The sequence below is a fragment of the Armigeres subalbatus genome, chromosome 3 (assembly GCF_024139115.2).
Source record: "Armigeres subalbatus isolate Guangzhou_Male chromosome 3, GZ_Asu_2, whole genome shotgun sequence".
Taxonomy (NCBI): domain Eukaryota; kingdom Metazoa; phylum Arthropoda; class Insecta; order Diptera; family Culicidae; genus Armigeres; species Armigeres subalbatus.
This window is the reverse complement of record NC_085141.1, coordinates 58712929-58724967: the sequence shown is the minus strand read 5'-3', so window position 1 is coordinate 58724967 and position 12039 is coordinate 58712929. Positions and strand designations below refer to the sequence as shown.

At 44.4% G+C, this 12039-nt stretch overlaps 1 protein-coding gene across 1 annotated transcript in view; it reads right to left on the bottom strand.

The window, feature by feature from the left end:
• LOC134224839 (sorting nexin-27) overlaps nt 1-7993 on the bottom strand; it is a 55025-nt gene extending 47032 nt beyond the window's left edge. Inside the window, exon 1 of the mRNA XM_062704441.1 lies at nt 7146-7993. Within this exon, the coding sequence (XP_062560425.1) occupies nt 7146-7396 (251 nt within the window). The 5' untranslated portion in view covers nt 7397-7993. The remainder of the gene's footprint in view (nt 1-7145) is intronic.
• Between the last annotated feature and the right edge of the window lie 4046 nt (nt 7994-12039).

The window sequence follows — 12039 nt, the reverse complement described above, 5'->3', positions numbered from 1 at the left end:
TATGTTTAAGATATTCAGAAGCTGCTTTCAAGAGGCTCAGAAGCCTCCTTTTAAGAGGCACAGAAGCCTTCTTTCAAAAAGCTCGGAAAGCTCATTTTAAGAGGCTCGAAAACCTCCTTTCAAGAGTCCCGGAAGCCTCCCTTCAAAAAGCTCGGAATTCTTCTATCAATAGGCTCAGAAGCGTCCTTTCAAGATGCAAAGGAAGCCTTCTTTTATGTGGCCCGAAAGCCGCCATTCAAGAGACTCGAAAGCCTATTTACAAGAGACTAAGATGCCTCTTATCAAGTGCTGCGGAACCCTACTTTCGAGAGATTCAGAAGCTCCGTTCAAGAGGCTCGAAAGGCTCCCTTCAATGGGCTCGGAATCATTCTTTCAAGAGGCTTAGAAGCCTACTTTCTAAAGGGGGTACCTCAATTAATGCAAAAGTTTGAAGGGGTACCTATCAAGAAAAAGGTTGAGAACCGCTGCTCCAAAGGAATATCCGGAAGAAATCCAAGAGTATTTCTGAAGGAAAACTCGGAAAAAAAATCTGAGAAATAAATTTTAAGCAAATACGCTGAAGAAGATACTTCGAAGGAATTTCCGGAGGATTTTATAAAAGAATTTCCTAAACTATTTCTAAGAAAATTTTCAGGAGGAATTCTCGATAAAAAAGTTCCAGGAGGTATTCCAAAAAGAATTCCTGTCAGATTGCTAAAAAAATATTGGAAGAATTTTTGATATTTTCCAAGGAGAACCTGAAGGGATTTCCGAAAGTATTCCAGAAATAATTACAATTAGAAGTTCCGAAGATGTTTTAAAAAAAATGCATTATTTCTCTCTTGATAATTTCCCTGATTGTCCCAAATTATGGAAAAAGTTTAATGGAATTGCAAGACCCTTCGGCTCAATTTATACGATATTTAAAAAATCTACCACACTTTTTTTTCTAAATACTCCAAGCGCGTAATCGCTCATTGGGACCATATTTATAAATAGGCTACGGACCTTTGATCTTTTCCATCACGACTCGATACGCCAGGGGTTGCCTCTGCTTATAAACACAACTCTTTGTAGCAATATGACTAGCTAAGCTTAATGGCTTGTTCCAATACGGTCCTAGCTTCCCGAAACGCCGCCTTACGCTCATCCTTTATGGCTTTGTCCTTCATCTTTTTGCTCTCGTCTTCTGGCTCTGAGGCAAGCAGCACGTAGCACACCGAGCCTCTCGTTTCACCAGTACGCTAGACGCCGATTACTTCTAGGCTCCAGTTTTTGCGGCATTGCGACATCTTGCGATGTTACCATCCTTCTCATCAGCTCGGCCGCATCAACGTTATCTATATTTTTTCATATTCTTTATTATCGTGATTATAAACGTTATCGCCGATGTGCTCAAGGACCGTGGATTCGGCATCGTAGCGCTGCAGGAGGGTTGTTGGAAGGGATCAATGGTGCGAACGTTTAGAGGTAATCATACCATCTACCAGAGCTGCGGCAACACACACGAGCTGGGAACAGCTTTCATAGTGATGGGCGATATGCAAAGGCGCGTGATCGGGTGGTGGCCGATCAATGAAAGAATGTGCAAGTTGAGGATCAAAGGCCGGTTCTTCAACTTCAGCATAATCAACGTCCATAGCCCACACTCCGGAAGCACTGATGATGATAAGGACGCATTCTACGCGCAGCTGGAACGTGAGTACGACAGCTGCCCAAGCCACGACGTCAAAATCATCATAGGAGATTTGAACGCTCAGGTTGGCCAAGAGGAGGAGTTTAGACCGACTATTGGAAAGTTCAGCGCTCACCGGCTGACGAACGAAAACGGCCTACGACTAATTGATTTCGCTGCCTCCAAGAATATGGCCATTCGTAGCACCTACTTCCAACACAGCCTCCCGTATCGGTACACCTGGAGATCACCACTGCAGACAGAATCACAAATCGACCACGTTCTGATTGATGGACGACACTTCTCCGACATTATCGACGTCAGGACATATCGTGGCGCTAACATCGACTCTGACCACTATCTGGTGATGGTTAAACTGCGCCCAAAACTATCCGTCATCAACAATGTTCGGTACCGACGACCGCCGCGGTACGACCTAGAGCGACTGAAGCAACCTGATGTCGCCACTGCATACGCGCAGCATCTCGAGGCAGCGTTGCCGGAAGAGGGTGAGCTCGATGGGGCCCCTCTTGAGGACTGCTGGAATACAGTCAAAGCAGCTATTAACGACGCAGCGGAGAACAACGTCGGGTATAAGGGTCGAAGTCGACGGAACGATTGGTTCGACGTTATAGACGGAAGCGGAGACAGCAGACCCGCCTTTTTCAGGAGAAGAAACGCCGTCTGGAAGAAGCGGAGTGCGAGGAGATGGAACAGCTGTGCCGTTCTCAAGATACACGCAAGTTCTATCCCGCAAAGGCTTCGTGCCGCGAGCCGAAATGTGCCGGGATAAGGATGGGAGCATCTTGACGGACGAACGTGTGGTGATCGAAAGGTGGAAGCAGCACTACGAGGAACATCTGAATGGCGCTGAGAGTACAGGCAGTGAAAGTCAAGGCAGCGGAGGAGATGACTTCGTCAGTTCAGCGGACGATGGAAGCCAACCAGCCCCCACCTTGAGGGAAGTTAAGGATGCCATTCAACAGCTAAAGACCAATAAAGCAGCTGGTAAGGATGGTATCGGAGCTGAGCTCATCAAGATGGGCCCGGAAAAGCTGGCCACGTGCCTGCACAAACTGATAGTCAGAATCTGGGAAACCGAACAGCTACCGGAGGAGTGGAAGGAAGGGTTATATGCCCCATCTACAAGAAAGGCGACAAGCTGGAGTGTGAGAACTTTCGAGCGATCACCATCCTTAATGCCGCCTACAAAGTGATATCCCAGATCATCTTCCGTCGTCTGTCACCATTAGTGAACGAGTTCGTGGGAAGTTATCAAGCCGGCTTCGTTGACGGCCGCTCGACAACGGACCAGATCTTTACTGTACGGCAAATCCTTCAAAAATGCCGTGAATACCAGGTCCCAACGCACCATCTGTTCGTTGATTTCAAAGCGGCATACGACAGTATAGACCGCGTAGAGCTATGGAAAATTATGGACGAGAGAAGCTTACCAGACCGATCAAAGCAACGGTGGATGGTGTGCAAAACTGTGTGAAGATTTCGGGCGAACACTCCAGTTCGTTCGAATCGCGCCGGGGACTAAGACAAGGTGATGGACTTTCGTGCCTGTTGTTCAACATTGCGCTAGAAGGTGTCATGCGGAGAGCCGGGTGTAACAGCCGGGGTACGATTTTCAACAGATCAACAGTCAATTTATTTGCTTCGCGGATGACATGGACATTGTCGGCCGAACATTTGCAAAGGTGGCAGAACTTTACACCCGCCTGAAACGTGAAGCAACAAAAGTTGGACTGGTGGTGAATGCGTCAAAGACAAAGTACATGCTTGTGGGCGGAACCGAGCGCGACAGGGCCCGCCTGGGAAGCAGTGTTACGATAGACGGGGATACCTTCGAGGTGGTCGAGGAATTCGTCTACCTCGGATCCTTGCTAACGGCTGACAACAACGTTAGTCGTGAAATACGAAGGCGCATCATCTGTGGAAGTCGGGCCTACTACGGGCTCCAGAAGAAACTGCGGTCGAAAAAGATTCGCCACCGCACCAAATGTGTCATGTACAAGACGTTAATAAGACCGGTAGTCCTCTACGGACATGAAACATGGACAATGCTCGAGGAGGACTTGCAAGCACTCGGAGTATTCGAGAGACGGGTGCTTAGGACCATCTTTGGCGGTGTGCAAGAAGACGGTGTGTGGCGGCGAAGAATGAACCATGAGCTCGCCCAACTCTACGGCGAACCCAATATCCAGAAGGTAGCTAAAGCCGGAAGGGTACGATGGGCAGGACATGTTGCAAGAATGCCGGACAGCAACCCTGCAAAGATGGTGTTCGCTTCCGATCCGGCAGGTACGAGACGGCGTGGAGCGCAGCGAGCGAGATGGGCAGACCAGGTGCAGAACGACTTGGCGAGCGTGGGGCGTATCCGAGGATGGAGAGATGCGGCCTCGAACCGTGTATTGTGGCGTCAAATTGTTGATTCAGTGTTATCTGTTTAGATGTTAACTAAATAAATGAATGAAAATAAACGTTATCGGTTCAACTGTCCGGTCGAAGCGCTTTAACATAGTGGTCCTTGTTTTGAAGACTTTCGTCCTCCACTTCTGCTCATCGAAGGACTACAGAAAGTGATGCTGATGATAGACACTCTCCCGTTTTTACGAAATGTGCTAACGGAGCCTTCGTTACACAATCGTACGTCTAATTCACAAAAGCTTGTATTGGTTACTTTGTTCCCCCACTTCATAGCCCAGGTATTGAAATCACATCCGATAACTACCGGCCTTTGTCCGATTAGGTTGTCGGTTAACCGATCCAGCATCTGGTTGAACTGCTCCACTGCCCCCCTAGGAGGTGCATAGCAACTGCATATGAAAACTCCGTTGATTTTGGCGATCACGAAGCCTCCACCAAACATCTCCACTGCTATTCCCGTTCTATCTGACACCCAGCTGGCGTTATCAGGAGGAACTCGATACGGCTCTGCCATTATCGCTACATCGCACATCATTCCTGTCGTTGACTAAGACAACAGTTGCTGTGCGGTATCGGAAAGATTCAGATTAATCTGAATTATCTACACTAATGCTGGCCTGCGATCCCTCTCTTTTATGCAGTACATTTGTATCCACCCGTCTGGTGGTTAATTTCGTCCTCTGGAGTGCAACACGTGCACTTTGGACTTTACGTGCAGTCTGTCTCTTGTCTGTGACCTGTCTTCCCACAATTCCAACACATGTAGGATCTGTCCGGACCTTTACAAGCCCCTGCTCGGTGTCCAAAGCCTTGACATTTAAAGTATCTTTTCGCTTGTTTATTTACTGGCGGAGCGACATTCAATGGACATTTCGACCATCCAACCGTCAATTTGCATACCTTGAATGTTTTGTTAGCAGCGGTTACTGGCAGACGAATCATCGCTGTCTGTCAGTTAGCGCACCACTAACCTCATGTTCCGACGTGATCACGTCTAGATCCCTACACAAAATCACCATCCCTGGAGTTAAGGCTTTGACTTTCGCCTCTGCGCCCAACGATTTTGCAATGCGCTCTTGCATAATCAAGTTTCTTCTTTAACTCGTAGAGCAGCTACCCAATTTGTGTGCGTCTGTTCGTTACCACGTTCTCGCCCAAGTCCCTCAGCTCCGGATCTCCTCATAGCGTCGTTAGCCTTGACAAGCAAAGCTTCTCCCTTTGACTGCTTTTGACGAGTCGTTTGACGAGCTTTTTTTCCTTGTAGTGTTCCATTTTCTCACCTCTTTTTGCTTCTGCCGTCTTTCTTTTCTCTTTCTAGCCTACTATGGTATTCCATGCTTCCTTTCGACAGTGTTCTCTCGCGTCTGCCTCTAGAGTCCCCCTGGCCTCCAATCTCTCGGAGAGGTTCTTGCCCATTTGGTAGTCATGGAGACTGGTATACTCTCTGCCTCAGCCAATTTATCTTTTATTATTAAATATTTCTCTGCTTCTTAGGACACAACTGGACTGTGCAGATATCGGTTTGTTCCGGTGGAGCTTTAATCAGTGCCAATGCATGCTCCGCTACATCAGCTCCCAGTGCTACTGTATCGAACTCATTCACAGCCGATACTAGCGCCTTTTGGATCCTGTGAACCATGTCCTCAAACTCCTTCTGGACATTGTTCTTCCCGTTTACAAATTGTGGAGCTCCTCGAATAATTTCTTCGCTGCCACTATTTTCGGCTTGCTGTTGCTTCTGTTCCTACTGACAGCGGTGGTGTTCCTGCAATTGCTTCTGTGTGATTTGTCAAACTATTCATTCTATAGGGTCGTTTCCAATCCGCTATCCACATTCTGTCCTCACTGGCATTGATCGTAATGTTCCGGTTGGCACATCTGTTGATGGGCAGTGTATGAGTATGTGTGTGCGTAAAAACTCTGGCTCACTTTTTTGCATTTATCCTCAACCGATTTACTCACAACAGATTGCAAAGAACAGGGGTTCTGTGCCATTATCCTTTTAAAATTTGGCAGAATCGGACTATTGGCTCAAAAGTTACAAAATACTATTTTTATATTACACGAGAAAGGCATCATCACCGCTAGGTGGATTAATCAAGGTTCCGGTCGGAACTTCCATGACCTAATTCTACCGAACGAGATATCCGTTCGTTCGTAACAGTGAAACTTCAAAATTGAAATTTATGATACGTCGATTCGTAAAAAGATTGTATTAAAGAGTTTCATGATTTAAAATCAGTAAAATCGATGCGTATTACATAGAGTCGAATGTGATTGTCATGCTGTAATAGAACCTCGATTTGTTTACTTTTACATAGGTCGGAAAGAAAAGTTGTGCTTGAAACAGTTTTCTATACGTATGTTTAGTAGAGAGTGTTTGTGTGAAGTTATGGTTTTTTTAATCCGCGAAGTGTTGTATACATATGAAACTACTAAATAAATTTAGTTTTGTGAGTGGTGTTAGAGGCCAAACATTTTTTATATATGGTGAATGATTATTGTCTGAACGATGTCCACTCGGCTGAATTCAAACCTTCTAACTCAGACATAGCAACTATTAGAGTAGAAATAAATGCTATTCTATTCTCAACTTTTAATGCAAATAGCTATTCGCATAGTTTGAATAAATATTACCTATTGAAAAATGAAAAAAAAAACATTCAAACATGTTGGTTCTACTATTATGCAGATAAAATAACTTAAAAAATATCCATAGAAGTAGGATCGATGAATCAAATCTTTTCGCGATATGTTATAATTTTACTAGCCTATTCTCCGGTTGCTGACTTTGCCAGCATGTATAATGCAAAAAACCTGCTCCGAAGCAAAACCTGCTCGTGGCAGAAAAAAACGATACACGAACCACAGTAACAAAGAAAAAACACAACCAGATTTGCCTGATGGGGAGGTCTTAGAATCAGGTTCTCTCTTCAAACGGCAACAAAGAGAATGGCAGAAATGCAGCAAGTGTTTCTAGTGAACGTGATCTATCTCGCCGAGCGATGCTCTAATCTAATTAGTAGTAGAGTTCGAACTATGAAACATAACTTACACTTCCAGAATCCGGTCGCCTTTTTTGATGCCGGCCAACTCCGCGGCACCATTATCCAACACGGCACTGACATGCTGCAGCGGGGCGTACAATTCCCCATTGATCGATCGCAATTGACCACCCTCGCTGACCTGGCCACGAACATTAAATCCGAAACCGGTTTCCGTCTTGTGAATTGTTACCACTCGGGGCCCGTTTGCGTCCTTGATGCCGTTGCGAGCAGGAGCTCCCGATGCACCGGTAGTGGCCATCCTAGTTAACCCAACACAATATATCTGCTACTTTTCCAGATTGTTACCCCGCCTTCCACCAATTGTGCGCGGGCCTTTCTTACCGCACGATTTATTAAGATTTTCACATTTGAAATAACATTTTTGGGCAAGTTAAATCTGTAACCACTTATCTATGCAGCACTCCTCCAACCAAGGAATCACTTCACTTTTCGCCGTTATTGATTGGATTTTTTTATTCCTTTCTTATTGCATTTCTCAAACCATTCCGGCCAGCAGTAATGAAGAGAAAGACGCACACAGAAAACTAGTATTCACACACAGTCATTTCCATCCTTTTACCGAGATCCACCTCACGACATAAGCTGATCCAGATTTTCTTCGAATTTCAGTGCGGAACTCTGGATCACTACAAGATATTTAATGGAACTTCCGGAACACAATTACTAGGAAACACACAGAAATCCACTGAATCACGTCACGATGAACCATTATTTTATTTCCGACAGTTGTGGTAAATGGACTAACTGACCTGAAAAAGTTATCGAAGAAACAAAAATTAGTGGTGGCTTCTTATGCACAAAAGTGGAGTGATGACAGCGGCAGCGAAAAAACAACTGTTTACGTCTAAAACCACCATTAGACGAGTGTCTGCGCAATGAACTCGTCTAAAACAAATGACGTCGCGACGTCGACACTGACAGCGCTGTCAAACAGTGTTTGACAACCAGGGTGGCCAGACCAACCAAAATCCACCCAACCTACCGATTCACAGACAAACGATCCGATACACACGCCTATTTACACCTTGATTTCAAGACAAAATTTTCAAAACGACTTATCTGCTTTTGTAAACAAAGATTCAAACGACGATTTGACGAATCTGATAGCTCTCCCACGCAAACCAACACCATCAACAGGTAGCGGAATCCTTCGCCTACCTATTGATGGTGTTGGTTTGCGTGGGAGAGCTATCAGATTCGTCAAATCGTCGTTCGAATCTTTGTTTACAAAAGCAGATAAGTCGTTTTGAAAATTTTGTCTTGATTTACACTAGAGGCCTGAATAAGAGAAACGCGGATAGGTATGTGCCGCCAATCGAACCGTCAAAAAGCAGCAGCCAATCGAGCAGGAGACCTGTCAAGCAGCCAAAATGTTGGCTCAAATACTGAAAACGGCCAATTTCGATTTTATGCCATTTTTAAATAAACAAAATTGAATGTATTTTACATTAGTTTGCAATAATATATGCAAGTAATTTATAGATTATAAATTGAAATTCCATTGTTTATTGGATTCTATTGTTTTGTGATGTGGGCACATAAAATAGCGGATTGTGAGATTTTATCTACATAAACCATTTCTTCCTTTTCATGTGTTGTTCTTTGATTAAGAAGATTGAATGCAGTATTGGCAGATTCATATTTTCTATCCGCGTTTCTCTTATTCAGGCCTCTAATTTACACCACCCAGTTTAGGCTCTGTCTCATTTGGAGAATTAAACTTAAAAGTGACAGTTCGAAAATTAGCAAATAACCCAATCATAAAAATGGCTGGTGCTACCCAGCAATTCCAATAAGACATCGATGCAAAATGATTCGATATCTGTCAAAAGTAATCTTGCTCTGCGAGCAGGGTTATTCGATGATTATTGAAATGTCACTTTTAAGTTTAATTTCAGTTTAATTCTCCAAATGAGACAGACCCTTAAAAGATGGTACCTAGGTAATCCCTGCATGTAGATTGCAGAATCCTTCTAAACTATGAACATTAGGGTCTTGGCGACATTTCTCACCAACACGAACGCACGGTTTGTTGTTGCAAACAACCCCATTTTATTTTGACGTGATGCAACGTACACAGTTGGCGGCTCGGTTGGAAAAAATTAAAACGGTTTGATTTTGGTTTGAGTTGTCGGGGGTGGAGTCAAGGTTCGCCGAACATGTTTGAGCATTTGTATAGTGAAGTTGCACAAACCCCCATATATTTTTTGATGGCTGGTGCTCAAGTTGGCGCTTCGGTCGTTCGTGTGTGATATTGTTGGTCGAATAAATTGATTGTTCGTGCCGCTGTTGGTAAAACCACAGACAAACAGACATAACACTCGTCAAATTTCCATCATTCACTGATTTACTGGTCAATTCAAATAATCATTAGTTGGCCAATCGATCACTCGTGGCGCGCGCATCGTTTTTGCTCTAGTTTGACGTTTCCTCACTACCGCCATCTAGTTCCTGATTTGCCCAACTAACTGAAATCAATAGATGTCGTTAGTGTTTGAACGACGATGAATTTGATGAAAAGATATTTTAGTTACTAGATAAAGATTGTCGCTGTCGTCGCTGTCCGGAACATCTTTTGCTGGCGAGGATAGGGGAGCTAAATGTCAAAGAAGGAAAATCCATACGATTTGACAGGTATGTACCACACATGTTTCGGACAGCAGAACAAAGGGAACCGAAGCGACAATCTTTATCTAGTAACTAAAATATCTTTTATTTGATGAGTAAATGTTCAATGTGTTATGTCTGTTTGTCTGTGGTAAAACTTGATGGATGTTTGAATACACGAGAGGTGGAGTCAATGTTGGTCAAACTGTTCAAATATTATGGAACGTACACACGGTCAAGCAGTTTGACCAACATTGACTCCACCTCTTGTTTATTCAAATATCCATCCAGTTTTACCAACAGCGGCACGAACAATCAATTCATTCGACCAAAAAAAAATTTCAGAATCGAAAAATTATTTTTTTTACGGAAACCGCTGCAATGAACTAAAAAGACCACAATTAGACATAAATCGAAGGAAAAAGTAAAATCTATCCCCATAAAGTGCAAATTTGACCTTTTTCATGTGTTTTTCTCATTTTTATAATGCGCGAGAAAGGCACCACCAACGCTAGGTGGATTAATTTGGGTTTTTTCCTATGTAAATGTTAGAAAAACCATTTAAGGATAGAGCTTTAACTACGGGTTTCTTGGTACTTTGTGAAATATAGCCACTTTAGAATCGTTCACGTATGCGGCAGCAAGAGATTTTGATTTTACATAAAACGCGAGGTTTTATTTGAAAAGATATATATTTTGAGATTTTTATCTGGTTTTACACTGTTAGGTGGATAGATTTAGCCAAAAAATTGCATTTTCCTGCATAATTGGCAATTATTACTTCATCCTAGGAATATCAGGCCCAAATAACCGCAAAAAATAGTTTTGGCCAAGAATTGGCTTATTTACTCCTATGTGCGCTGTAACATCGATACGAAATCTCATTTAAATGTCTACAGAACGAAATGTGTTAAATTTGTGATGTTTGTCCGTAAAGCATCCCAATTACAGCCAACTCAACGTCGTCGTAGATAGAATTCCGAAGGGTGTTATCAAGATCTGATTAGGTGACCTCAATGCGAAGATCAGTTCCGGCAACTCGAACCATGATCGCATTATGGAATGCCATGCTCTCGGAGAAATGTGCGAAAGCGGAGACCTGTTCGCAGAATTGTGATAATAAGTTAGCTTCACAGAAAATCAAATCGACCACATCTGCGTCAGCCGAAAATTGAAACGGAGCCTTGTTGATGTACGGAATAAACGTAGTGCCGATATCACCTCCATATCGGTGAAATTCTGCGCATTGCGCAGATTCGTCGGCAGGAGCAGAGAGTTGGAGGACGATTCAACACAAGCCGACTGGAAGATGCCATGGTGAAACGGTCATTTGTTGAAGAACTGGAGACTCGTGCTGCAGATATTTCGGAGAGTGGCAGCGTGTAAGACGTGAAGGGCAGCAGGGACTATGTCCAAGGGCTTGACGATCCCTCCCCAGGCCATCTGCGAGTTGTGGGGATTGCCTAGGATGTGATGCGGTTTGACAGTGGAAAGGCGGGAAAAGTGGGCATCGAGCCGCTACCTTCTACCAAAACTGTGGCACCACCAACGAGCTGGGAACCGGCTTCATACTGCTGGGTAAGATGCGCTAACGTGTGATTGGATGGCAGCCAATCAACGCAAGGATGTGCAAGCTGAGGATAAAAGGCCGTTTCTTCAACTATAGCATCATCAACGTGCTCTGCCCACACGAAGGGAGACCCGACGACGAGAAAGAAGCGTTCTACGCACAGCTGGAGCAGACATACGGTGGATGCCCACTGCGGGACGTCAAAATCGTCATCGGTGACATGAACGCTCAGGTGGGTAGGGAGGAAATGTATAGACCGGTCATCGGACCGGATAGTCTGCATACCGTATCGAACGACAACGGCCAACGATGCATAAACTTTGCAGCCTCCCGCGGAATGGTAGTTTTTCTTTTTTTTTAGAAGCGCTTTCTTCTCCCGCAAGAATATCCACAAGGCCACATGGAAATCACCTAATCAAGTAACGGAAAATCAAATCGACGGTAAAAAAGAACAGACTCGATTTTTCGGAGGAAAAACTGTACCGCGCTAATAACGCACGAAAGTTCTATGAGAAGTTAAACCGTTCACGTAAGGGCCACGTGCCACAGCCCGATATGTGTAAGGACATAAACGGGAACCTTCTTACAAACGAGCGTGAGGTGATCCAAAGGTGGCGGCAGCACTACGAAGAGCACCTGAATGGCGATATGGTAGACAACGGTGGCGGTATGGTAATGAACCTAGGAGCACGCGCGCAGGACAT